The sequence below is a fragment of the Drosophila takahashii genome, chromosome 3R, assembly GCF_030179915.1.
Source record: "Drosophila takahashii strain IR98-3 E-12201 chromosome 3R, DtakHiC1v2, whole genome shotgun sequence".
Lineage (NCBI taxonomy): Eukaryota > Metazoa > Arthropoda > Insecta > Diptera > Drosophilidae > Drosophila > Drosophila takahashii.
The window spans coordinates 17,173,643-17,201,537 of record NC_091681.1 but is presented as its reverse complement, the minus strand read 5'-3'; the positions used below and the strand labels follow the sequence as shown (position 1 = coordinate 17,201,537).

Here is a 27,895-nt window from a genome sequence, read left to right as displayed (position 1 = left end):
CACACTTTTGGCTGAAACTTTTCAACATGTTGTAAAGCACATTACCATTTGGGATAAACAAAACAAATCTGGCCCCCGAAAAGGGAGTGCATTAAAATGGCTGAGCACCGAAAATAGCAGCAGAAACCGAGAGTTTCGAGTCCTGAGAGTGAAAATAATTTTCTCCTTTTCCGCTTTTCCATCCGACAGCCTGACACATTGTTCCACACCTTGGTGGCCCACAGAATGGGGAAAAATGGCCAAAAAAAAAGGAGAAAAAAGCACGCCTGCCGGGCGATGAAATGAAGTGCGGCTCGAATGACATGCAAACTTTTAACTCTCCCTTGCCCGCAGTACATGCACATCCTTTGGCGCCGTTTGCATTTGTCGAGCTACCAATAAAGTGTCTTTGAATGGAGTAAATTGACTCTGGCATGACAAACAGTTCCCGGAATCCACCGTTCGCGGCTGAAAAACTCGAGCATGAAAACGTTTGGCCGCATGACTTGTACTATCCCTTCGAAGTTCGAACAATAAAGAATAATGTAAGTTTGCCTGTATGTTTTTGGGCCCCGTATTTTCCAGTCAGTTGCTTTATGGGCAATTTATGAGCTCACATTAAGTCGAGCGCGTGTGAAGAAAAACAGAAGGCAGTCAGTCGGTTAAGTTATATGATTTGTGTTGTGTAATACCATATAAATAAAACATTTAAGTACCTCTAGAAGTTAAATGTATAAATTAAAGAGTTTAAATTTTGTAGATATGATAAAGGGTTCTCTTAACAAACTGATAAATAGATCTAATAATTTTTATAATGTAATATTTTATTAGAGTATCCAACCTTCGTAGACTAGACCCCCTTTTCAAGCCCATGAAAATTGCTTTTCTATTTCCCCTTTGGATGTTCTTGACTTTTTAATGTGCAAATAAAACGCTGCTTAGCCATTAAGGCACATGAGCGGTAAACAGAAAAGCATTTATTATTTATACTTGGGCTAATGAATTTTTTGACATTCCTGCGATTCATTTGTCTGCTGAAATGAGGGTGACGCGGCGCTCCTGAGGATAAAATGGCTTATGCATATAGACAGGAAATTGGTAAGTGATCTGATGTTTAATATCACCCACTCGTAGTAGCAGTTACACCCCTCTCTCACACCTTGATTAAACAGCCTCGAGTCGGGCAAATATTATTGTGTGTAACTATAATTGTTTACACGGAGTACAACCAATAAAATACGCCGCCCATCGGCAATTGGCTTACACTCATGCACACTGTTTGCCTTTTGTTGGTGGCATGTCGGGAGTTGTGTCTGTGATTAATGGTTGGCCATATTTCTACACTGCCAGCAATTAGTGCAAACGAAATCAAATTTGAGCAGCGGTAATAAAACCAAACTGGCCAACGGGCGGTCCAAGCAAAATAGCCACCATATCCTTACCCTTATATATATTTGCCTAATAATGGTGTTTAAGTGGGAAAAGTGGGAGGAAGACCGGGCAGCGGCACATAGTTGCCATTTTATTTATGACACTCGCTGGCCGCCGCCACGCCCACCAACCAAACAACCAACCAGCCAACCAGCCAGAGAGATAATAACACGGCAAACATTATTCTTGGCCAACTGGTCTCCGGGGCCCAACTTGCCAACAGCCGTCGACGAGGGGCATAAAGCGTCGGGAGTGGAAATGGAATTGGAATTGGCATCGCCCAGGATGAGCGGCAAGTGGCCAGATAATTATCTCAGTGCATAATCTGGGCCACCAGCATTTCGGGGCCAAGATCATGTCTTGCCTTTGGCCACGAATCTCAGTCAGCCAGCCTGCGAGTCAAGTGCCTCTGACTTTTGCCTGTTGTTTTGGTATTTACAGGAAAATTATGCTGATTATGAGATTGTTCATGCGGGGCCGAAAAAGAAGGTGTGACTACAGGGAACACGACTCGACATGTCGTCGCTTTAGGGCTCCCCAAAGATCAATTCGAGTCCCAGTGCAAAAACGTGTCAAGGCCTCCGTCTTATTTCGGTTCCATTAGCCGTGGTAATTTGCTTAATTAGTTAATGAACAGCTTGCAGCTGGGTGATTCTTTTGCCGGCCAAGTGGCACTCTCGAAAAGTCAAGCCGTTGCACTCGAGTGAAGCGCCACTTCAGGCCGCTAAATTGGCACACGCATTAAATGTGCTGCTCAAGCACATTGCTCATACGCCATGTGGAGCGTGGCGGCTTTAAGCACGTTGCTCATACGCCGTGTGGAGCGTTAAATGCTTAAACGCTTAAAAAGCCATCCGTATCCGTTTCCACTGCCACTGTGCTAGCCACAGATAAATGATATACAACAGCCGAATAGTAGACGCAATAAATCCAAAACGTAAACTACATAAATTAGGAATTTTTGTATTTATGCGAACGCTTTTGGGCTCATCGGCCATGGGAGTCACGTAGCCGAGTTTACAGCCGCAACTAGGCGAAACCTTTTGCTGATTACGACGTGACCAGCCGGGAGAAGTGAGTAAGTCTATCTATAGGGACTACGACTGCGGTTGCGATTGTCTGGGTGTGTGGCTGCGGCACATGAAATTATTTTAAATTATTTTTGATAATTGAATGAAACACGGGAAAGCGTGGAATGATTTAATGCCATATATCATGCCGCATGCCAGCGGAATGAGAGCTCTTTCTGGTTTATCCGCGCATGCGCCACTCCCGCGGAGAGAGTCCTTTAGAATCCTGGGGGACGGAGGAAGCGGGGGAGGCGCATCGAGCACGTGCACTTTGTTTACACAAAGTAATGAAATTTCAACAAACAAGCAGCTGGGAAATTGCCATGTCTACGATGGGAAAGTGCGGAGTAGGGTGGGGGTGCGGGGAAATAGGCCAACCGAAATTGCGCATAAATGCGGCTAATTGCATTAGGAAACAATGTTGCCAATAAGCATTTGACAGACATCAAAGCACCCAACAAGTTTTCCCACTCAATTCAAATTCAATGCATATTGATGAGCTCAGCTCGGAGCGAAAAGTGAGATAATCCGCTGATAGAAAGCATAACAGCACAAAAAACATTTCAAATTGCAGTTTATATTCTCAGGGAAGATGTGTTATATTACTGCTAAAATGCAATGTATTTATTTAAATGAATTCGTTTATTTTAAGAATAATTTGAATAATTGGTTGTTTAAGGAAGAAGAACAAATTGACTTTTGCAACTTTAAGATATTTTCTGTGCTGATAAATGTAAAAAAGACAATTTACTTTTTATTTAAATACTAAAAAAAGAATTCATGACTCCAAATATTTCTTTATATTGCTAACGAAATTCTTTACGGATTTCTATAGATCGAATTTAATTAAAAATGTACCCCATTCATATTAAAATAGTTTCAGTTATTTCTACATTCAAAATATAGAATGAAATATTTATACCGAAATTTCAACAGTGGCTATCCCCTTCAAATTGATATTTTTGTGTGTGCTGAAATCTGCGACCTTTTATGGCCATCCAGTTGGAAATGGAATGCATGGCAGTTGACCTCGGCTGCCGGCAGCGGGATCTTTATGCATTTCATTTATCTAAATCCTGGCAGCCTTGGCCGTTCAACTCAACTTACCTCGACATTTTATGAGCTGGAAGTTGGTTTCGCTCCGTGGCAGCATAAATTATACCGCATGCATTTGTTTGCCCAGAGTTTTCGGGTATTTTTTTTTTATCCGCTGAGACGGTGGCCTTGAGTGCGGGAAATGCAAACTACCATGTCGAAACAAAGAGCAGCTGCAGCTAACCAGCCAGCGGGAAAATCGAAAGCGGGAGGGAAAACTCAAAGATGCAGCAAGGCGAAAGTGCAGTGCAGCCGAAAAGAAGCGAAAAACAAGGTCACTGGATGGCAAAAACACAGAGCTTTAAGAACACTTTGGGTAATCGAAACGCATGGCTTTAATTCTAATTAAATTTCAATTTAAGTCGAGAAGCTATCGCAGTAGCAGAGTAGAAAGTTTCCACCCGGCAGGCGGCTCTACAAAATACGTACAAAATACTTGTAATCCCAATTTGCATAAATATTTATGCTGATGGCGCTTAAATTGCTAGCCCCTCACACCATTTGTGTTAATGCGTCTTAATCTTTAATGAGCCAAGTTTCGCGATTCGCGGTTCGGTTCTCGTTGGGTTTGGGCCGTGCCCCTGGGTTTGGGCCCCGGTTATGGCCATTTCCCCGGGAGTGGAGTACGTGTAACCAGACAGCGTGACCCCGTGGCGGAGCAAATGGCTCTGGAAGTGGTTTTCGCCATTGTGCACTACTACTTTCGCCCAGCTAGATACGATACGATGAGATCTAATTATAAAGATAAACTGTTATGCTTCCTGCTCCCGTGTATGTGGCGAGCATTCAAATGGCCAACAAATCTCCAGCAGACAGATGCCAAATAACATCCAATGTGTTTGGAATCTTGAAGCGTGCGTTAGTGATTATTTTGTAAAATGGCTTCACTTGATGCAAAGGCCATTTTGCCAAATCATTTCACAGAAATGTGGTCAATGGATGATTTCAACAAACACCTAAAGAATTTCATATATTCATGGATTTTGCGGTAAGGATAAATGACCGAATGATTTGTAAAGTATTCAAGGATATTTAAACAAGAAAGGAAGCTACCTTCGGCCAGCCGAAGCTTATATACCCTTGTAGATAAAAGAATACTCACTCGGTGCAGTTCCAGGGATTCCAGATTCAGCGTTTCGATTTATTTCAATTTTGTTTTTAAGTAGTCAAGAATCAAAACGCCTACTTCCTACAAAGTTACAATGAATTTTCTTATATTTGTTTGGGAGCCTTAAGATATAGTGGTCCGATCCGGCTGGCTCCGACATATGTACTACCTGCAATAGAAAGAAGACCTTCGGGAAAGTTTCATCGCGATAGCTTTAAAACTGAGAGACTAGTTCGCATAGAAACGGACAGACGGACAGACGGACAGACGGACAGACGGACAGACGGACAGACGGACAGACGGACAGACGGACATGGCTAGATAGACTCGGCTATTGGTGCTGATCAAGAATATATATACTTTATGTGGTCGGAAACGTCTCCTTCACTGCGTTGCAAACATCTGACTGAAATTATAATACCCTCTACAAGGGTATAAAAAGAAAATAAAATAGTTTCCTTAAAATACCATTTTCAATTTTCTATATATAATGTTTGGTTGACCATAAAGCATGCATTTAATTAGATTTTAAATGTAATTGGGAAACTCGAAAGGTTTCACATTTATTCTCAAAATCAGATGAAAACAAGAAGTCTCATTACGATAAAATCATTATTGGGATCCCTTAAGCATTTGTGAGCTCAATCCAAGTTCGTTTTCCCTAAAATTAAATTAAAGCATAATTAAATGGTCCAGAATGTGCTTCTTAATCCACTGTTAACCCTCGTTTTCCCCCAGCTCAGTTAACCCTCTTCTTCGCTGCGTTCCCGCTGACAGCCAAATCCACACGAAAGATAACAAGCAAACCAAACCAAACCGAAGCAAAACCAACTTCCAATGGCAGCGCTCACTCCCGCGAGATTCACGCTACTTATTTTAATTGCTCGACATTTTTCAGAAACTTTTTGTGCGCGCACATCGGCACGCACATACATATCGTACGCTTTTAGGGGCATTTGCAGTTCGCAGCTTAATCGACTGATTTAGAAGTTTATTGCATTCTGGCATCTCGGGGAAATGGAGCTGGCCACGAAGGTATTTAAAGGCTCCTCTGCGTGTTCCGTGCTGAGAACTCCACTTCATTTGTGTCTCGCCCGTCGCCGGTTGGCAATATAAATGGACTTCCGTGCATAAAGCGGATAATGCCGGAATGAACGGCCAGACAAAGCGCCACTTCAAATTGCGCTTGAATTTATTGGCCTGCATTTAAATGGCCGACAATTGCGAACGCCTTGCTGCGACTCGGTTCCATCATAAATGCACTCTGAAAAACTAAGAAATCAAATGCAACACCCTTAGAGCCAACCAAAATTCGATAATAATTTTAAACTTCTCATACTTCTTTAAAATGAAATCACAGAATAAAATTAAACTAAATAATTTGAATAATATTTTAACTATGATTAATAATAAAAACTGTTATCAATAAATCATTCCTTTATAGTTAAAATATCATTTTATAACAATTTTTATAAATATTTATTTTTTTTAATTTACCAATACGTATTTACTAAATACTATTTAGAGATCACATACTTAATTTAAAAAAAATATAGGTACATTTAAAAAATATATATTCAAAAATATGATAAATCATGAATATTCTTGGTGTTTCTCTGACTGCATCCAAGTAATTTCCACGCAAACTGCTACGCAAAATGCCGACCGCAAATGTGCGGCAACTGGTAGCTGTTGTCCTTGACCATCGCATGAATAATTGCGCAGGACGAGGATTGGCCGTTGTCCTTGCGACAATGCGTACAATTAAGCAAAACCGCAGAAATCACACAATTTATGCAGCAGGCGCAGCATATTAATGGCTGCTTATTGAGACGACAACATGGAATGTAACGAAATTTGCATTAAAACTGATTTATGCATTTGTCGTTGCGGTCGTTATTGCCGCTGTTTTGACTCTTCTTTCGACCCGCTCGTCCCGCCAACTGATGCTACACAGGCGCATGGGAAATTTGCATAAATTTTGCGCAGCCAAATGGCACTTTTATTATGTACTTCGGGTGGGCATCAAATCGGTGTCATAAAGTTTGAGGGTGGTATTTTGGCGAAAACAAGGAGAAAACGGTTAATTTAACAGCAGCTGTCTTAAAACATAATTTTATTATCCTTGAAAATAATTAATCAACCAAGAAAGGCCTTTTAATATTTATTAAGTCGGAAAAAAAACATTACAAAATATAAGTAGTATTTTTTACCAAATTGAAAAAGGGTTTTAACTATAGCTCTTTTATATATTTACAGGGAATATGTTTTTAATGTTTTTAAATCGAAAAAAGTTACAAACAAGTAAGAACATATTCATTGCATTGTATTTAAGCATTTCCGTGTCCAATAAAATAACAATTAATTTCCGTTCTTTTTTGCAACTCATGGAATATCTACTGGTGTTGATGACAATTGATTTTTTAACCGTTTTATCTTTCAAAGCAATTAATCCACCACAGACACCGTTTAAATGTTTATCAACTACCGAAAAGCACGCCATAAAATCTTCTACAAGCCCCACAATTATTTTTACAGGGCGAACGACATCACAACGAATCGTTATGCAACCCGAGAGTTTCCGATTGAATTCAATTTCACCATCAACATTCAGCTTTAATGTGCGCACACAAACGTAGCTCTGGCCATTGAACATGACGCACGTGTATTGGCCGGTGAAATTAAATTCTTTTCCATAATTATTATTTATTATAATTTCCGCAGCCACTCACATGAGCAAGTTGATGCTGAGAAGCTTGGGGACGCATTGAATTTTTAATATTTCCGAAATGTAATTAACTTTGGAGCGTAAAACTGCCTCAAGCGGATGGTGGCTGAAAAAGAGCTGAAAAGTTAGCTCACTTTTTGGCCAGAACTTAAACACTGTTTAGGACATTGAAAGCTCGTTGGGTGGCATCAATATTGCATGGACGATGGCATCGATGGAAGCTGGAATGGCAATGGCACTCACGTTGAGTCTTGTCCGGTACACGGGTCGTATGATTGTTTTCCCGTGTCAACACAACGTGTGTCTCTACAACGACTTTGCTCTCCTTTACTTTCCTCTACTTTCGCTTTTCCCATTCACTTTCGCTTCTATTTCACCATTTCTCGTGTAGCCTGTTAATGGCTTTAATGCGATTACACGACATCTCAGCCCTGTGCGCTCGCATTATGACTTCCTTGCTGAAATGCTCGACGAGTGCCACTGCCGCACGGCAGCTTCATCAGCTTTAAAGGCCATTAAAGCATTCATCTGGGTAATGGAGTAGCTCACCTCATAAAGCATTCATCCAGTATGCCAGGCCAAACAAAACGGGGCCAGGCCAAAATAAAAGGAAGTGAATCGTGAAAGCGAAATAAAAAGCGGCGAAAAAAGCTCGCCCAAAGAAAATGCAAATTGCAAATTCGAGATTTAATTTCGTTGGCAAACAAAAGGCATTCCATTATATTTACTCATAAAATCCCAGGAGATTCTTAACACGAAATAATGCGATTAGTTCTCAAACGTGGCAAGGGCTTGCAAGATTTAAAAACATATTGATTTAGGTAGTACTTTAAAAGTACGATCTATTAGTTCAACTTGTCTTTCCATCATTACAATTTAATTGTAAAAATATTTTACATCATAAATCTATCCCAAGATCTCTGTTTAAAAAACTTTAATTTCAGACATAAAATACCATAACTAGGGTACATTAAATTTGGAATATAATGAGAACTGACTAGTCGTCATCGACATCATCGTAGCGATAAAAGGGGCCAACCTGCTTCGGTTCGGGCAGATAGCCAAAATGGGTCCTCAGAAACTCGAGGCCCAGAAACAGAAGAATAGTGTGCGGCATTAGTCGCGTCAGCGAGGGTGTATAGCCCTTGAAGAAGGCCAGTGGTCCCTCTTTCGAGGTTTTAATGAACACATCCGTCAGTCCGGAATATTCACCCGGCGCAGCGTTCATTCGCCGGGTCTTAACCACATCGATCGGTTGCGTTAATGTGGTGGCCACCGTGGCCGAGATGATCGAGGCGGCGATGTAGGTGCCCATATTCTCGGGCATTCCCAGTTGCACCAGTTGCGACTTGCTCTGCTCGTAAAAGGCGATCTGTCCCACGGTCATGAACATTCCGCGCAGCGCGGTCATCGAGGAGCCGTTGAAGAGGCTGCGCCAGCCTTCTTCACGGGTTATGCGAACCAGTCCATCGATGGCGTGTTTGTAGCTGTAAGGATACAGAATAATAGATATCTTTAAGATCTTCAGGATGATCTCTTACTTGCGCCTCTTTTCCGGCGGTAACTTGACATCGTTCTGAAGGCGAACGTTGATCAGATCCGCGGGGGCGCCCACATAGCCGCCAATTCCACCGGCAGCCGCTGCCAGTAGTGTTTTGCGACCCATGGTGCTGGTGTCCATCATCCCAGAGCCCACCGAATAAATTCCAAACCGGGCCAATGTGTAGGTGTATTGACGCAACAGCGAGGCCGAGATCCCATTGTACAAGGCCAGAACGCCCTGTTCGCGGACAATCTTTTGAGTGGTCTGCATCACCGACAGCTTCTCCGCCTGCGTCTGGATGAGCACCTTCATTAGATCGATGGGATGTGTTACCATGGCGGCCACAGAACTGGCCACGCCTCCAAAGTACCAGCGGGCAATGCGCTTTTGATTATAGGACATCAGTCCACCCCTTCTGATCGACATTTTGCGGACTTTGTAAGTTTACTTCCTACACACAATTTGGTTTAGAATTCAAACACGAGATGGGATGCACTTGTATGTTGTTTATGGGAGGTAGAAGTGTTTAAGGATGATCTGGCAGTGTCGAGTTTAAAGGCAGGGATACTTTGATTATTATGACCTTTTAATCCTAATAAAATTCTGAATATAAAGTCAAAGACATTTGGAATTTTGCTGTAACATCAAAATAGCGATTAAATGTAGTAGAAGTTATGACGGCCTTTCGAAAGATCCTGGAAAAAACGCAATGCTTTATAACTAGGACAGAAATGGTACTTATTATTACTCACTCCCATCCTGTATAACGTGGGTATAGCAATAAGGCCTCCACCAACAAGTATGAAGTCCATGAACCGTTCTCTGATCACTTCGGTAAACGTATTTAAATACAGATAGATGGGAATAGTTCCCGCAACTAAACAAACATTCAACAATATCACCATAAGTGTAGCCCTAACGATTCTGATGGGATTGTTCTTAGTATCTGGAATATTAACTGAAATAAAGTCGCCTGAAGTTAAGTCATACTTTAGTAGAATTCCTACAGACTCACCTGGTTCAACTAAGTTTGTGGACTCTGGTACACCATCCTCAATGATTCCCAGTTCCATTGTAAATTTCTGATCCAACTCTTGATCCATTCTTAGTAATTTAGACACAATGTGACACTTAATGCAAGGCAACTTTGTAACTAAAAAAAAAATAATATTTAAATAACAACACTATACCAAGCTGGAGAGCGTTTTCTTGTCACATTATTCACACCTGATTAGGCAAAAGTCTGCGACTCACTTCCGGCCAGGAACAAAGGAAAATGAAACAAAACGAAGTCGGCACGCAACAGAGCCCTCAATCACGCACCTCTGATTATGCTAATGGATCTGAACCACTGTTGTTTCATAAATATTTTGACAGCTCAAGCACCGGAAACGGACGCTTGAAATTGTCCACAATTGCCTGTATTTTAATTGGTCATTTGGTTTTGACAGCTGAAAGCTCATAGGCCCACTGGCTATGGCCACTCGAATGGAAACCGCTCTTTAAATATAAATAAATCCGGGCGAGAAAGTTATTATTTGGCCGATGGAGAAGCACATCCATTTTGTTGGCAGACCATTAAAGTTGGAGAAATTTGCAGCCAGGAGGGGCTACATTTTTATTTGGAATGCAATAAAACAGGCAAACACATTATGGGGGATATTGCCTCAAAAGCAAAATACATTTTATGCCCCCAAACAAATGGGTTATTTTTGCAGCGAACAAAATGCACAGTCCACTGGCAGATAGAAGCGGCTAAATAATTTGGGTTTCAGTTCGATGGCCATGCAAATTGAATGTTATTTCTGTTTATGCTCCGTTTAGGCAACAATTCAACGGACTTTCAATCGGCTTTCCATCAAAATCACCGTTGATGGATTGGATTTTAATTCCGGTGCAGATGTTGGCGAGTGCACAAATATTTGCAATCCCAGCCAAATTGTCGCATTGCGTTGCTTTTTGTTTATTTTTCATGTAATTCTATTTTGCGGTTTGCTTAACTGAAATGGCAGCTAACGTTTATTATTTCACCATAATTGGTTTTAGCTGGCAAATGCCGAAAATATAATTATCGGATTGTCCGGCCCCCAAAACGAAAGTTAGCAACGGAAACTTTTAAATGCCCGAAATCTTCATAAACTTTATTGGTTTTATGGCTAACTCGGTGGGAGTTGAGCCTTAGTTTAGAAGTTATATGTAGTTAGTTAGTTGGCTGGCTCATTTGTTGCTGCAGCACTGGTCCTTGGGCCCATTCTTGCAGACGCACTGGCAGTCCTTGTTGCAGGCGCAATTGTCCCCGCACTTCTGACTCGAGCACTGGCAGTCTGTTGGTAAATCGAGAACGCTTGTCAATTATCCAACTTGCTATGGTTTTGCATCACTTACTAGTTCCACAACCCTTGCACACCATTTTGTATGTATATTGGTATCTCTCACTTTAACTTGGCTAAAACAAACTGAAGTTCACTTGCTGGCTTGTTGGCTATTCAACTGATGACCCAATCCAACAGCTCACCCTCTTTTATACCCACTTGGATTGCCTCGAACTCGAACGGGTGCAAAATTGCACAAATCCAAAACAAATTTGTTTGTTTGACCCGCCTTATCACGTCGTGTGCAAGCCTGGGGGCGAGTGGTTCGCAATTTATCAGACGATAGGCAATTCTTTTTGCGCACGCGATTGCTTGAATACGAGTACGAATACTCGCTGCACACGACCTCCGCATCACCTTATCAGCTGGCCACTTTGCGTATACATTGCGTATACGCCGCGTCAGCCCAGAAGCACACCATCAAAAGTGGGCTGATTAACGAGCAGGGTATTATATGTATGTATCAGATGAAAACAGAATAAAGGTCTTTGTTATAATAAACCGAAATTCAACACTTAATTTAACTCTTCCTCAAAAAATGCGAGCCGTAAAGTGTAAATATACAACAGGTAAAAAGACGACCAAAAATTAGTAGCGGAACAAAACGCGCTATAAACTAAGCAAAAGCGCGTGAAAACTCAGCGGGAGTTTAACGAGCTCTAGTTCATTGGGGAAAATAGTGTTTCGGCTTATTTTGGAAATTTTATGTTTCTAATAAATCATAAACTGGAATAAATTATGAGTAAGCGAAATGGGTTTCTTTTTTAATTAGTTAAACAACTAAAAGCCAAAATTAAACTCATTTCGATGTACACAAAAACCTAAAAATCTGGTTTATGCCATTATATAAAAGTTCTGATACTCTTATAAAGTTTTATAAATTATAAGAATTTGTTTTTTAAAAAAAAAAAGATTTTAAATATTTAAACACAAAAATATTTAACTTGAAATTAATCTAAAAGAGTTCTGTTAAAATTAACAGAAATAGTTAAAAGCGAATACGTAGCTTTATTTAGCATACTTTTGGACTGAAATCACAATGTATCCACAAAACAGCACTTTGCATACTTTACGGATCAGTCACAAAAAAAGGCCGAAAAATACTTGTAATAAAATGCCTTGTTTATTCGCAAAAACACTCGTAGCGAGTGTCGGGAAAGACTAAATGGATTAACATACATAAATATAGACACAATGGTGCGCATAAGGCTAGCATCACAAACAACGTAACAACGAGGTAATACTAGAGCACAAATTCATGATGTGATGACGACGCCAGACCAAATCGCTTAGTCCTTCAATTCGGCGCCGGAGTTGACGAAACCGGCGGTTTGGGTCAACTGCAGTTTGGCCTTCTCCTCGGCCTCCTGGGCCTTCTGCTCGGGCGTTTTGGCCCACTCCTGCAGGTCGCCGGAGCAGTAGAACCAGTAGATGACGCAGCCGACCAGGTAAATGCCCGCCGAAATGAAGAAGATGATGCGCCACTCGTCACTCGTCTGGTTGGTGACCACATAGCCCGTGAGCAGCGGACTAACAATTCCGGGAATGGTGGCGAACGTGTTGCCAATGCCCATCAACACACTTGCGTGCTGCGGCGCAATGTCCAGGTGATTAACGCTGCAAATGAAGGAAAGCACCCGAATGAATAGCACATCTCTCAGAGGGATTTCCTCCCCGCCAACTCAAAAACTCACGCAAATCCAGACCAGGCGAATGCACCCAGGCCAACGGCAATGGTCAGACTCACCACCGACCAGGTGGGATCCAGCAAATAGGCCGTCAGCATCATGAACACCGTCTGGGCGAGGAAGGCTCCGCAGTTAAAGTTCCGCCTCACCTGGGTGGTCGTCCAAATGCCCTTCACCTGCAGCCAATCAGCCAAATAGCCGGACACGGCCAGCAGGATGCCCATTGCCAAGTAGGGAACGGCCGACAGGATGCCCGTTTTGCCCAGGTCAAAGTTGAGCGTATCTAAAATTAAAAGAGTAATATTTATAAGAATTCTTGAACAAAATCTTTACATTATTTACGTTAGGTTTTTTAGCCAACATTATTTCGAGTTGAATTTTGAAAAAAAAAACATTCTCAAAATATTCTTTTTTAAATTAGAATATCAAGAAAGATTAAATCTTTTTTCCAGAAAAATATTACTACTAAATCGAATTTTCCTATAAACTAATAATAATTTTATTATTTAACTAAAAAAGGTGCCTAGCAAAGAAGAATAAAAAAATGATTTTCAAACATAATTTGATAAATTTTATCTAGTAAACCAAAAAATTGGTTAATTTGAATTTTTTAAGAATGTAAAATAAATAGTAATATAAATTCAAATTTTTTTAACAGCCTGAATATAAATAAAACATTTTAAGGTTCCTATTTTTCCGAATAACTTACCTCGAAGGAAGCTGGGCAGCTGGGTGAGCAGAGTGTAGAATCCCCAGTTCTCCGAGAAATGCGAGGCCATGATGGCATAGAAAGGCATCGACGTGAAGATGGCCCTCCAGGGGTGCTTGATGTGCTTGGTTCCCACATATCCAATGGTCTTTTGTATGTACTCGCACTCCTCCTTCGAGCAGAAACGATCCTGTTCGGGTCCGGCTCTAACGAAAATGATCCAAGTGAGGTACCAGATCACGCCGATAGTGCCGAACACGTAGAATACGCTTTGCCAGCCGTACTTGGTGGCCAGGAAACCGGAGCACGGCATCGCCACCACAGTGCCTGCATAGTTGCCCGCAAAGGCTATCGAAGCCATACGGGATCGCTCCAAGGGCGGCGACCAACGGGCCCACACCGCATGGATGCCGGGGAAGGTGACGCCCTCGAAGAAGCCCTCGATGATGCGGACGGCCAGGAACATTTCCAAACTATGCGAGGCTGCCAACGGGGTGAGCAGGGTCAGAATGGCAGTGCTTCCAATTCCAGTTCCAAAGACCTAGAGTTTTTATAAAATTTATTATATAAATTTAATTTTATCTTTACAAGTTTAAAACATAATTTTTCTTGTATTTTCACAGCTCAAATGACACGCATTGTGATTTAACTAATGACATATTATTTATCAGCTAAAAAATATTTAAAATGTGCTTTGAACATGCAATTAAAATCTATTCAACATGGTACAAAAAAACAATTCTATTTAAACATCATCAAATACTATTTACGGTAATTAAGCTATTAAATTAGATAATTTTTTCTATAAAAACGATTGTAACTTAATATGTGTATACAAATCATTTTTTATAAAAAATCAAATTAACACCAATAACTACATTAATCTAATGATATTAATAACTCACAATGTTGCCACCAATTTTGGTGCCAATGTAGCCGCCCAGGAACTGAGTTAGGATGTAGCCATAGAAGAAGGAGCTGAGGATTAGGCCCTTCTGTTTGGAGTCCCAGGGGAAGTCCTGCACGTAGGAAATGTTGCCATCGCCATCCAGCACTGTGCGATTCTCTGTCATGGCCACAATGGCCACTGAAAGGTTCACGCGCAGTGAGTAGACATTGAAGAATCCAAAGAAGGCCAATAGCACAACAATGTAGCGCTGTTTTCGCCAGAATCGCCAGGTGAGTGGTTCGCTCTCCGTGATTTCATTGCTGCGAAGTTGATTAAAAGAAATGTGTATGGTCAGTGGGGTTCTTCGGCGGAGGTGCGAGCCATGCAAATGAGGAGCCGGCAGAGTTACTTTCCCTTTCGGTTGGCCAGCATTTGCTGCAGGCGGTTTCGATTTCTGCTCTTTTTTTTGCGTCTAGCCCCGGAACCAGTTTTCGAGTTGTATTATCGACTGGTTTATTCAACCGATATAGCCCCAGGGCCCCGAGGAGCCTATTTACTTCGCCAGCTTTTGTATATTCATACAGTGGCATTTGCAAATTATTATATTCAGTGTAATTAATCAGAACAGAAAATAAATTGATTGAAAAAATTAAATAAATATGAAGCAGAACTGCAAGATAAATCAGTTTTACCGTAATATATAATATATTTAAATCAAAATATAAACAAAACTATTATTAAAATTTAAAAATAAGTATATTTCCAAATCAAATTAAAACAATTATTATTAAAGCCTAAAAAAATATTGAAACTATGTTTTGAGGATTTCAGATCTAAGTATTAGAAAAGATTTTTGTAAAATATTTTACTAATTTTATTTTGGTATTTCAAATCCACCCATTACCATTACTTCTTTGGCTCTTGAGCTATGCGGAACCAATTAGAAACAAATAGATTGGCTTGCAAATAGTACTCACTTGTTGTGGTGCACCTGCTCCAGGTGCTTGCCGTTCTTCGGAGACTCCAAGTCGGTCATTGTGCCAGCCGATCAACGTGAGCCTGAAATACATTTAATTTGTTTATACAATACGCCAATTGTGGGGTCTGGCAACTCGTGTGCGTGCTGGCGATTCATTAAACTCGAATTTAAGCTGATTGACCCAACCACACAAGTGCAGCGAAGCCGATGATGATGCCTCCTACTCCTATCTCCCCACACACACAAGAGCGTGTTATAATTTCGCGATTTGTTGGATCTCGAGTAGCGCCCCAACCTTTTGTATATATTTATAGCCGCGGATCTGTTGCGTGCCGCTTGTGTGTAATGTAGGATTGCTTGTCTTTTGGCTAAGATTGCTTTCGGCCCAAAAGTAGGCAACAGAGTTTGGTCTACATGGTTTAGTAGAAAATATAGTCTCTTGAGCCAGAACTCCCAAAACTTCACCAAATTGGTGAGTAGGCTTGAGCTACAGGTCGGACTCAGGGTCCCGACCCGAAGTCAATTTCGTTTGGAGTCACACCAAAATTACCAGTGGACCGAAGAAGAAGTTAGTTGCAAGTGCAAAGATCAAAGTTACACAAATTAAAGGAAATCCAAAATTTCCAAAATTCCCGGCAATCGCCGTTACAAGTGGCTTAAAAACCAAAAAAAAAACACAAGTGCTAAAGTGCCAACCCCTAGTGGGTAAGTTTTTGAGTGCGAGAAGTTGATAAAGTGGTGTTTGAACGCCGTAATGTTTTTAGGTGGCACCTAATTACATAACCCCGGTCCGCCAAAAGCCAGGCTTGGGCGTAAGAGGCGTCTGGAGAACAAAAGGGCCAACAGGAGTGAAGTTATATACCCATCAACCGATCAATCAGCACCAGCAGCAGCAGCAGAATCCGAGATCCCTCAGCAGCAACCAAAGCGCCGAGAATTTGATTTATATATATTATCTACATATTTTTGATACTTTCTACATCTACGTTTATATGTTGTAGAATAGCCCAGTAGCCAGCGAAATTTAGGCTAGGGTCCATTTACCGGCAATACAGTCCGTAAGCCGTAGGGAAATATAGCCCAAGAAAAAAAAATGAATTAATCAACCCCTCAAATACAAAATCATTTCTAATTACATTTAAAAACTTAAAGTAACGAATTTTACGCGGCATTTTACGCCGCTAGGAGCAGATCAACAGCTGAAATTTAGTTTAAGTAGTTTTAAGAGTATAGCAATCAAGAGAGAAGGTCAATAACAGGAAAATATGCATTAGAGCTGAGCAGTCCCGTCTTTCCATGTACAATTCCCTTCCCTCTCCCATAACTTAACGGCAGAGTACCGTACCGCTGAAGATTACGAGTAAGGCGAGTGAGAGTAACTTAAGCAATCTCTTAAGTAGTTGAGGTTCTCTTTCACAGGCCCCTTCGAGAAGCGCTTCATCGTGGGAAACAAAGTGAGTCCATTGTAATGAATCTCAACTACCTTTTTTTTTTTAAATAACACAAAAGTCCAAAGAGACAACAAACATTAAAATTTAACCCCCTTACTAAATGCCGTAATAAAAATAAAAAAAAAATTAAAGAAAACTTCAAATTCCAAAAAATTTCCTCCCCATAAAGCCCAAACCACAACTCCCTGCTCAATAAAATAAAATTTTAAGTCACACATATAATGCCATAATTTTACATGCTTACACCCATTATACCCGCTCTCTACATTTGTATTATTTCATGTAAAAGCTAGATGTTATATACATGAGCACTGAAATATTCAGCGATCGCCTAAATTTAATTTTTATTCATTAAATTCGCAATTTAAGTTCAATCTATATGTTAATCACTTCTTAGGATCCTAATGCTCTTGTTTAGAATTAAATTTTGTCAGTTAATAGGATTATTCTATGTTTAAAAATAAAAATTTATAATGTGGTCTAAAGTTGAGTAGAGTCCATAGGGAAGCCATGCGTCGTCGAATGTTATCTGTCGTGTAAAGTGTAGTCGCCTTTTAGGGATCGCCATAAATATATCTGGTCGATGGTGATCATGGTAGGGAGGGCAAGTCAGCTTGAACAACCGCTGACATAAAGGCACTACATCCTTGTTCGTCCTTGTCTGTCCTTTGCTAGTCAATAGTCCGGTCCATTAGTCCTGTGGAGATCCTCGTACCCTTTAGCACGCGAAGTAATAAGATTTTGTTGTTCGTCTATAGAGCAAGTAGCAGCGTTCTTAAAACCTATCCCCGACCCCCCTCTACTGGTAACTCATGCCGGAACCAGCGCGTGCTCTACGTAGGCTACAAATTACACCAGCTCTCGAAACGTAGTTCGCTACAGTATTCTAATATATAACAATAAACTTATTTGGCGCCCAAACGTGTGTGGCCCGATTCTGTCATGGCGACAGATCGATCCGGCAAGGCCAGATCCATAAAAAGAAAAAATATATTTATTTAAAACCGTCAGTAACATCAGACGTTAGTCAAGAGAATCTCCACAGCATTCATCCTCTAGATTAGGTGCGGCGAGGAGTGATTTACGGATCAAAACTCCTTGCATACTATTAGGCCGCTGGAAAAGTTTTAGCTATTTAGCTTTAACGCCGCTACCTAATTAAACTTACGCATAGGGCGTTGTTTATTGGCTTAATAAATTTGCCATCCCGTCTTTTAGCGTGGGAAGTATTAATTTTTTTTGTACTGAAGTTTAATATAGAATTGTACAGAACACTTGTTGCCGGTTGCCTGGTGTATCTGGTATAGTCTGTGTTTTATGCGAAGTTCAAGAATTTTATTAATACCAGATGTTAAATGTAAGATTAAGAGTCTGTTTTCGAGAATCTGAACAATAGGAGCCGGATGTTGCCGTTTTGCCATGCGGTGAACCGATTAAGTAGGTATTTTCGTTAATAGATCGTCATCTGAAAACGATATCTTTCACCTTTCTAGTCAAATTTTATTTTGTAATTTATTTTTGTTTTGCGTATTAATCTTTTTGTAGTGGAGTTTTAGGCGGAATTGTACAGAACACTTTTGGCCGTTTGCCTGGTGTGTCTGGTATAGTCTGTATATAATACAAGTTGCAAAAAGTTATTTGATACAAGATGTTAAATGTAAGATTAGTGAATCTGTTACATGGAAATCCATATATTACAGGAGCCTCTTGTTGCCGTTTGCCTTGAGGTGAACCTTTTTATTGTTTTTGTGTAATAGTTCGTCATCTGAAAACGTCATCTTCCACTTGTAATTCCATTTTATTATTAAAAATTTTTAGAGTCAATAGTATTAAATTTCATTACCGACAGGGCTTAGCAGGACAAGGAACTTTACAAAAAGATAGCAGAAAACGATTGCATGGCACCCCAAATTTTGAAAGTTTTATTCTGATTTTTTTTCGATTAATTATTTATTTATTTATGTTTTGTTTATTTATTATTTTTGCTTACTATTATTTATTTATTTTATTTATTTATTTTTATTATTAGGTAGATATTTTTTTTTAATTATTATTGCAAGATTCCGGAGCTGTAGGTTTTGTTGAAATGTCCCTAGCACACAGCACAGAAGATCTAAATAAAATAGTAGAGAACGTTTGTCAGATCTGCGCAAAACCTATTTCCTTTCCGATCCAATTGCTACACGCAAGGTGCGGTCACGATTTTCACCGAAATTGCTTCGCTACAAAAGCGGGGAAAACAAAAATCTGTCCTGTCTGCTCTAGCTCACTATCATTCGCATCAGCGGAGAATTTAGCAGTTGATACTCCAACTAAACCTTCTGGCTCGAGAACCAAAACTCCAATAGTGCCACTTAACGTAGTAACTAGGTCGAAAGCTAATCAAGGCAAACCATCAAGCGACATCACAATGCCTACTGGTAACGACCAACAACCGCCTTCAGCCCCGACTGAACCTCCAACTGATTTTCAGTCGGCAATGGCCGAAACTATCAGGGTAGCCATTTCAGAAGCCTTAACGACTGCATTGGCCCAGCAAACAAAATGTTTCGCTGATGCTTTGGCGCAACAAACAAGAACCATGACCCAAGCGTTCGCAGGGAATTCGCAAGCCCAAGCGGCAAATTTTTCGCCTAACCAGATAATGTTAGACCCGATGTATAACCAAGGTAATACCGATCCTCAAGGTCCACCAAATCTAGGTCAGAATCGTAGTAGCAATTATTCGCCTGCCTCAGCAAGCAGCTCCTTAAGGCCAGATAAGATTGCTCAAATCATGGTTGGTTGGAAGCTACGCTTCTCAGGAAAAGGGCCAATGACTGTCGAAGACTTTATATACAGAGTAGAAGCTTTAGCAGGACAATCATTGGAGGGAAATCTTGAGCTAGTGGCTCAGAATGCTAATTTGCTGTTTGACGGAATCGCGAGCGATTGGTATTGGCGTTTTCATAAAAGCGTATCTGCAGTGCGTTGGTTCGAGTTAGTTGAAGGACTTAAAGGCCAATTCAAAGACGATAGAACTGACAGGAACATTCGAGCGGAAATAGACCAAAGGAAGCAACGGGGAAACGAAACTTTCGATGATTTCCATAGGATAATCGCTGCCCTTGCAGATAGACTGTCGCAACCAATGTCAGAGCAAGCAATGGTTGAAACTTTGCGGGCGAACCTCCTTCCAGAAGTCCAACATGAGATTTTGTATGAGCATACCCGAACTGTGCAAGAATTAAGACGACTAGTAAGGACCCGAGAAATTTTTATGCAAACCGTAGGAAAGCCGCAAGGATTTACACCGCGCCACGGACCACCCAGGAGGCAAGTCTGTGAGGTGCAATGTCAGGTAGAGACAGTAACAGAGAGCGAAGAGTCTGATGAAGATCAAGAGTTAGCGGCCATAAATCTGCGATGTTGGAACTGTAAAGAAAAGGGACATCCACATACCAAGTGCCCAGTACCGAAGCGGGTGTATTGTTTCGGATGCGGAGAAGACGGCCAGTACAGTCATACCTGCATCAAGTGCCACCCGTCAAAAAACTCAGCAGAGCGTGCCACAAAGGCACGCAAACAGATGGTCTCGAAGGCAACGATGACCGACCAACTAGATTCACTTCACTAACCCCAAAACCAAAATCAACTGCCCAGATTTCTTCCAAAACTGAGTTAGAGAGCAATCATACCACTCGTTCAACAAGCCGTAGGGACAATTACAAATGTTTAAAAAAGAAAGAACGCAAGCTGTTGCTCTCAGCCATAGTGGGGCAACTTAACGATTTCAGGCCTTACGCGCAGGTTGAAATTTTGGGCAAAATGGTAGTTGGTTTACTGGACACTGGAGCGTCAGTCAGCTGCATAGGTGGGAGTCTGGCTGCAGAGCTACCAGAACTAAATATAAAATACTCTAGAATAACAGCAGGAATTCGAACAGCAGACGGGCAATCCCAACCGATAAGTGGTCGGCTAACTACAGAAGTGTCCTTCCGGGGCGAAAAGAAAACACTAACCTTCTATATAGTACCATCCCTAGCAGGAGATTTGTATCTAGGAATAGATTTTTGGAAGCATTTCCAGTTATTACCCGAAGCCTTCCGGGGCAACAATCCAATAGTGGCAGCATTAGAAGAGCCAATATCTCGTGAGCTCTTGCCTGACCAGCAGCAAGCGCTACTTCGTGCAATTAAGCTTTTCCCGTCGTACGCGGCGAAAGGTCTGGGAAGGACCCAACTACTCTCACACTCCATTGATGTGGCTCAAGCAAAACCCATAAAACAAAGGCACTATGCGGTATCTCCGGCAACGGAAAAACTTATGTATGCGGAACTGGATAGAATGCTAGAGCTAGGTGTAATAGAGGAGTCGTCCAGCGCTTGGTCCTCACCAGTAGTTCTGGTCCAGAAACCTGGTAAAGTAAGGCTGTGTATTGATAGCCGAAAGCTGAATGAAGTGACGGTTAAAGACGCATATCCAATGCCACTTATTAATGGAATTTTAGGTAGGCTCCCAAAAGCAGAATTCATAACTAGTTTGGATCTAAAAGACGCCTTTTGGCAGATCCCGCTAGATGCTAATTCAAGGGACAAAACAGCATTCACAGTGCCTGGAAGACCCCTCTATCAGTTTGTTGTTATGCCCTTTGGGCTATCTAATTCTCCCCAGACTATGTGTAGGCTAATGGATAAGGTGATCCCAGCGTCTCTAAGGAACGAGGTGTTTGTGTACTTAGACGACTTACTAATAGTCTCAGATACTTTTGAAAGACATATAGAAGTTCTGAAAGAGGTTGCGTCTCACCTTCAAAATGCCAAATTGACCATAAACGTAGAAAAAAGCAATTTTTGTATCAAGGAGGTTAAATACTTGGGACATGTGATTGGCCATGGAACCGTAGGCACAGACCCAGATAAAATATCCGCAATTCTGGAGTTCCCTAGCCCTCGCTCCATGAAACAGGTTCGCCGTTTCTTAGGAATGACGGGTTGGTACAATAAATTTATAAAAAACTTTGCCGCTTTAGCTTCTCCAATTACCGATACGCTCAGAAACAGAAAGAAATTTGCTTGGACTGAGGAAGCTCAACAAGCTTTTGAAATCTTGAAAGAACACATGTGTACGGCCCCTGTGTTGCATAGCCCAAATTTTGACGCTCCGTTTTCCATCCATTGTGATGCAAGCAACACTGGAGTGGGCGCTGTTCTAATGCAGGACGACGCCGAGGGAAACGAAGTTCCAATCTCCTTTATGTCCAAGAAACTAAACAAATGTCAATCAAATTACACAGTCACAGAGAAGGAGTGTTTGGCAGCTGTTTTGGCGGTAAAAAAATTCAGGGCATATGTGGAGGGACAAGAGTTTTCAATTATAACGGATCACGCGTCCTTAAAGTGGCTTATGTCCCAGGGAGACCTCAGTTCTCGTCTTGCACGATGGGCCCTAAAACTGCAGGGATTTAAGTTCAAAATCAGCCATAGAAAAGGAAGCCAAAATGTAGTGCCAGACGCCTTGTCAAGGACTTTTACGGAAGACCTTTCGGTCTTAGAAATATCTAGTTTAGTGGATATGGATGCTAGTGAGTTTAAAGGGAAAAACTACGAAGATCTAAAAGCAGCTATTTCCACAGGAGTACAACAATTAGGTGAGGTTAAGGTCAGCAACGGGTTTGTTTATCGTCGCGCTGAGCACGCTGCAGACGAGAAAGTGGCAGATGAATCCTGTTGGAAGCTGTGGCTTCCTAAAGAGCTAGTTCCAGATTTGTTAAAAAAAACGCATGAAGATCCCTTAGCAGCACACTGTGGCATAGCCAAAATGTTAGAAAACTTGAGAAGATATTTCTATTGGCCAAATTTAGCGGTAGATGTAAAAGATTTTGTCAATAGGTGCGAAGTGTGCAAGACAACAAAGCATCCCAGTCAGACTTTGAGACCAGCCTTGGGAAATACTGGCCAATCTGAAAGGATTTTTCAAAGGCTCTACGTGGACTTTTTAGGGCCGTATCCGCGTAGCTCGGAAGGGCATATAGGGCTTTTTATTGTAGTCGATCATGCATCTAAGTTTCCCTTTCTAAAAGCCGTAAAGAAATTTACCACAGAGGCTATTCTTCCATTCCTTGAAAAAGAAATCTTCCATTGTTTTGGCGTACCGGAAACTATTATTTCCGATAATGGAGTGCAGTTCAAATCAGTGGCGTTCAACGCTTTACTTGAGAGATATGGGATCGCACACTCCTATACGGCGATTTACGCTCCACAAGCCAACGCCTCAGAAAGGGTCAATAGATCGGTGTTAGCTGCCATCAAGGCGTACATAGATCCGAGTCAAAAGAACTGGGATAGTAAACTTAGTAGCATCTGTTGCGCGTTGAGGTCAAGTTTTCATTCGGCCATAAAAACGACACCGTACAGAATGGTTTTTGGGCAGCACATGGTAGTAGATGGAAAATCATATAAAATCATTAGGGAGCTAGGATTGCTAGAGGATAGAAATGTACAGTTCAGTAAGGATGACTCGCGAGACATAATAAGGCGTACGGCTCAGGATTCGATGGAAGCCCAAAGGGAAAGGAATGAAAGGGCTTATAACTTGCGGAGCCGAATTGTGTCTTACAGACCGGGTCAAGAGGTCTTTCGCCGGAACTTCCAGCAAAGCAACTTCGCAAAGGGTTTTAGCTCAAAGCTAGCACCGGTTTTTATAAAGTCTAGGATCCGAAAAAAACTGGGTTTGGCCTATTATGAAATTGAGGACCTCCAGGGAAGGTTAATTGGCAAATACCACGCGAAAGACTTGCGACAATAAGACAAGCTGGGATCTCCCTTGTGTCGATAGCTCACCCCAAGTGAGATTTTGGTGGGGGGGAACTGTAGGATTGCTTGTCTTTTGGCTAAGATTGCTTTCGGCCCAAAAGTAGGCAACAGAGTTTGGTCTACATGGTTTAGTAGAAAATATAGTCTCTTGAGCCAGAACTCCCAAAACTTCACCAAATTGGTGAGTAGGCTTGAGCTACAGGTCGGACTCAGGGTCCCGACCCGAAGTCAATTTCGTTTGGAGTCACACCAAAATTACCAGTGGACCGAAGAAGAAGTTAGTTGCAAGTGCAAAGATCAAAGTTACACAAATTAAAGGAAATCCAAAATTTCCAAAATTCCCGGCAATCGCCGTTACAAGTGGCTTAAAAACCAAAAAAAAAACACAAGTGCTAAAGTGCCAACCCCTAGTGGGTAAGTTTTTGAGTGCGAGAAGTTGATAAAGTGGTGTTTGAACGCCGTAATGTTTTTAGGTGGCACCTAATTACATAACCCCGGTCCGCCAAAAGCCAGGCTTGGGCGTAAGAGGCGTCTGGAGAACAAAAGGGCCAACAGGAGTGAAGTTATATACCCATCAACCGATCAATCAGCACCAGCAGCAGCAGCAGAATCCGAGATCCCTCAGCAGCAACCAAAGCGCCGAGAATTTGATTTATATATATTATCTACATATTTTTGATACTTTCTACATCTACGTTTATATGTTGTAGAATAGCCCAGTAGCCAGCGAAATTTAGGCTAGGGTCCATTTACCGGCAATACAGTCCGTAAGCCGTAGGGAAATATAGCCCAAGAAAAAAAAATGAATTAATCAACCCCTCAAATACAAAATCATTTCTAATTACATTTAAAAACTTAAAGTAACGAATTTTACGCGGCATTTTACGCCGCTAGGAGCAGATCAACAGCTGAAATTTAGTTTAAGTAGTTTTAAGAGTATAGCAATCAAGAGAGAAGGTCAATAACAGGAAAATATGCATTAGAGCTGAGCAGTCCCGTCTTTCCATGTACAATTCCCTTCCCTCTCCCATAACTTAACGGCAGAGTACCGTACCGCTGAAGATTACGAGTAAGGCGAGTGAGAGTAACTTAAGCAATCTCTTAAGTAGTTGAGGTTCTCTTTCACAGGCCCCTTCGAGAAGCGCTTCATCGTGGGAAACAAAGTGAGTCCATTGTAATGAATCTCAACTACCTTTTTTTTTTAAATAACACAAAAGTCCAAAGAGACAACAAACATTAAAATTTAACCCCCTTACTAAATGCCGTAATAAAAATAAAAAAAAAATTAAAGAAAACTTCAAATTCCAAAAAATTTCCTCCCCATAAAGCCCAAACCACAACTCCCTGCTCAATAAAATAAAATTTTAAGTCACACATATAATGCCATAATTTTACATGCTTACACCCATTATACCCGCTCTCTACATTTGTATTATTTCATGTAAAAGCTAGATGTTATATACATGAGCACTGAAATATTCAGCGATCGCTAAATTTAATTTTTATTCATTAAATTCGCAATTTTAAGTTCAATCTATATGTTAATCACTTCTTAGGATCCTAATGCTCTTGTTTAGAATTAAATTTTGTCAGTTAATAGGATTATTCTATGTTTAAAAATAAAATTTATAATGTGGTCTAAAGTTGAGTAGAGTCCATAGGGAAGCCATGCGTCGTCGAATGTTATCTGTCGTGTAAAGTGTAGTCGCCTTTTAGGGATCGCCATAAATATATCTGGTCGATGGTGATCATGGTAGGGAGGGCAAGTCAGCTTGAACAACCGCTGACATAAAGGCACTACATCCTTGTTCGTCCTTGTCTGTCCTTTGCTAGTCAATAGTCCGGTCCATTAGTCCTGTGGAGATCCTCGTACCCTTTAGCACGCGAAGTAATAAGATTTTGTTGTTCGTCTATAGAGCAAGTAGCAGCGTTCTTAAAACCTATCCCCGACCCCCCTCTACTGGTAACTCATGCCGGAACCAGCGCGTGCTCTACGTAGGCTACAAATTACACCAGCTCTCGAAACGTAGTTCGCTACAGTAATTGCCATTGACACTGAACGAAGAGCAAACATTTTGCTAAGCAATTTGTGGCTCACTAATGCGGAAACATAATATGACAAAGATTCGAGATTTGAGATGAGAATAGAAGTCTGGGCTGGGCATCCGCCACGGGAACGCATCTTAACTCAATTATCCATTTAGCCTATTAAGCGAATGGTTCGCCAATTGTGGCACGCGAAATCCCGCACAGAACCGTATCATCATCCTCACTCTGGATGTTATAATCTAATAATTGTGGCGTAAGTGAGCCAAGTCTGGTCGAGTTGATTCGGTTTGATTTGCAAATTGCAGGAATTTTCGGCAATGCCAACACGCGCTGCTTTTGAATGTCATTTCAAATTGAAGCAATTGCACAGCACGCACGTGTTAGAAACCGGTCTCTCTGCAATCAGTGAAAGTATTCGTTTCTACACTACAAAAAATTGTAAGTTCTCATAAATTATGGATAATTACATAATATCAAGATAATGCTAGAGTATACATAATACATCCATTTATTTTTAGGCTCCTCTCTATTTATTAGCTTTTTTAAAACATTTTATACAACCCTTTAAAATATATAATAATATTTTTAGGTGTACAAGTACTTGTAGGTTCACAGATAACTGCTTACAAACCGCTTATCATTATACTTTTACGACAACTACCGTGCAATCACCTGTCATAAACCAAAGGAAAGTGTTCCCCAAAAGTTTTCCATACTATAAAATGTTTCCACAAGGTGTAACCATAAAACAATTCGCTGCTCGGGTTAGAAACCTAATTGATATTTAATGGACTTATTTCTGAATGCTATACTTTAAACTTTTGTTTATGGCTTCAGATTAGTAATCATAAAATGATATATATAGCTTGGTCTTGGCCTTTTATTACCGCATGGTTATCTTCAGCGACTGCAAATTTCATTTTTCGGACGCAGAATAACAAGAAAACCTGCTGAGATTTTTGTTTTATGGAGTGCCATTTTGGGTATCATAAATTCCTGCCTCGGCTGATAGGTTCGCCTGGGGCAAACCTTTTCGACAGCTCCATAAGAAACCTGTTGCCTCTGATAAGTAGCAGCTCGGAAAAAAATATTTACCTTTTAGCTTTAAAAAGTGGCTAAAACAAAACACGTGATTGTCATTCATCTAAAATGTCAAATACCCTCAGTTCAATAAAAATACATGAAATATTGTGTTGTCATACAGAAACTTAATAACTTTTGATAGAAATCTGCAATGCAAAATCCCATAAAAATTACATGATAGTATTATTAAATTTTTTGTAATATTCCTACACATGATAAGCAATCTGAATTTCCATACAAGTCTAATAAAAATACCTGACTGAAACAACAACCGATTTTCAAGAACCATTTCTGCAACAGCTGCATCCCCTGATAAAGGCGGCAAAATGTCTTTAATTAAAACTTCATCGAAGACAGTTGAGCAAACAAATGGTTCGTTTAACACCACCACACACATGCACGAAAACACTTTGTAAAAACTAAAGATACTTTTGAAACTGCGGCAAAAACTTTTGGCGATGCGAAAAACGAGAGTAAAAGTCAAAACGCACCGATGAAAGTTGAAAACTTAAGAGCGCGCTTCTTGGAACTGGAATCCAAAACTGCTTGCACTGGTCTCGATCGATCGATCCTATCCGTTCGACAGCACTGCTTGCCGCAATGGGGGGCGGGGCCTTGGGCAGGTGGGCAGGCAGGTGTGAAGTCGCCGGTGGCTGGCAGCGGACTGAAATATCCAGCCGCTTTCGATTTAGCAGCTCAACTCGGCAGCAGCGGCAGCTCGATCGAATCAGCTGTGCTTTTCGGGAGCGGGAGCTGGGATTTCCATCCCACTCACCGTCCACCTTCCACCGTTCATCGTTCAGTTTAACTTCAATTGAGGCACTGGCAGTACCAGTGCCAGGTAATAAAAGCAGAGCTAAATCGAGAGAAAGAGGCAGGAACCTTGACGTGATTAGACCGCCAGCACTGATAATAATCGGCATAAAG

At 41.0% G+C, this 27,895-nt stretch overlaps 4 protein-coding genes across 5 annotated transcripts; all 4 read right to left on the bottom strand.

Moving 5' to 3' along the window:
• Positions 1-8,327: 8,327 nt before the first annotated feature.
• Dic2 (Dicarboxylate carrier 2) lies at positions 8,328-9,408 on the bottom strand. Its single transcript, XM_044394244.2, has 2 exons — positions 8,953-9,408; positions 8,328-8,898 (listed from the first exon to the last, which is right to left on the bottom strand). Exons 1-2 carry the CDS (start codon positions 9,378-9,380, stop codon positions 8,409-8,411), a joined length of 918 nt encoding a protein of 305 aa, XP_044250179.1. The 5' UTR covers positions 9,381-9,408; the 3' UTR covers positions 8,328-8,408.
• A 114-nt stretch (positions 9,409-9,522) lies between these two features.
• Positions 9,523-10,305, bottom strand: LOC108062639 (uncharacterized). Of its 2 annotated transcripts, none has more exons than XM_017149389.3 (4): positions 10,182-10,305; positions 9,970-10,107; positions 9,707-9,900; positions 9,523-9,649 (listed from the first exon to the last, which is right to left on the bottom strand). In XM_017149389.3, the coding sequence occupies exons 2-4, from the start codon at positions 10,055-10,057 to the stop codon at positions 9,611-9,613; spliced, it is 321 nt and encodes a 106-aa protein (XP_017004878.2). In that variant the 5' UTR covers positions 10,058-10,107; positions 10,182-10,305; the 3' UTR covers positions 9,523-9,610. The 2 variants fall into 2 exon arrangements, with proteins under 2 accessions (XP_017004878.2, XP_070073599.1); XM_070217498.1 differs by having other exon boundaries at positions 9,707-9,912; positions 10,182-10,295.
• Positions 10,306-11,067: 762 nt separating this feature from the next.
• MtnB (Metallothionein B) lies at positions 11,068-11,469 on the bottom strand. The gene is made up of 2 exons (XM_017149396.2): positions 11,340-11,469; positions 11,068-11,278 (listed from the first exon to the last, which is right to left on the bottom strand). Exons 1-2 carry the CDS (start codon positions 11,362-11,364, stop codon positions 11,172-11,174), a joined length of 132 nt encoding a protein of 43 aa, XP_017004885.1. The 5' UTR covers positions 11,365-11,469; the 3' UTR covers positions 11,068-11,171.
• A 958-nt stretch (positions 11,470-12,427) lies between these two features.
• On the bottom strand, positions 12,428-27,622 carry MFS9 (major facilitator superfamily transporter 9). The gene is made up of 6 exons (XM_017149446.3): positions 27,460-27,622; positions 15,590-15,671; positions 14,629-14,932; positions 13,724-14,264; positions 13,021-13,297; positions 12,428-12,943 (listed from the first exon to the last, which is right to left on the bottom strand). The coding sequence occupies exons 2-6, from the start codon at positions 15,646-15,648 to the stop codon at positions 12,616-12,618; spliced, it is 1,509 nt and encodes a 502-aa protein (XP_017004935.2). The 5' UTR covers positions 15,649-15,671; positions 27,460-27,622; the 3' UTR covers positions 12,428-12,615.
• Between the last annotated feature and the right edge of the window lie 273 nt (positions 27,623-27,895).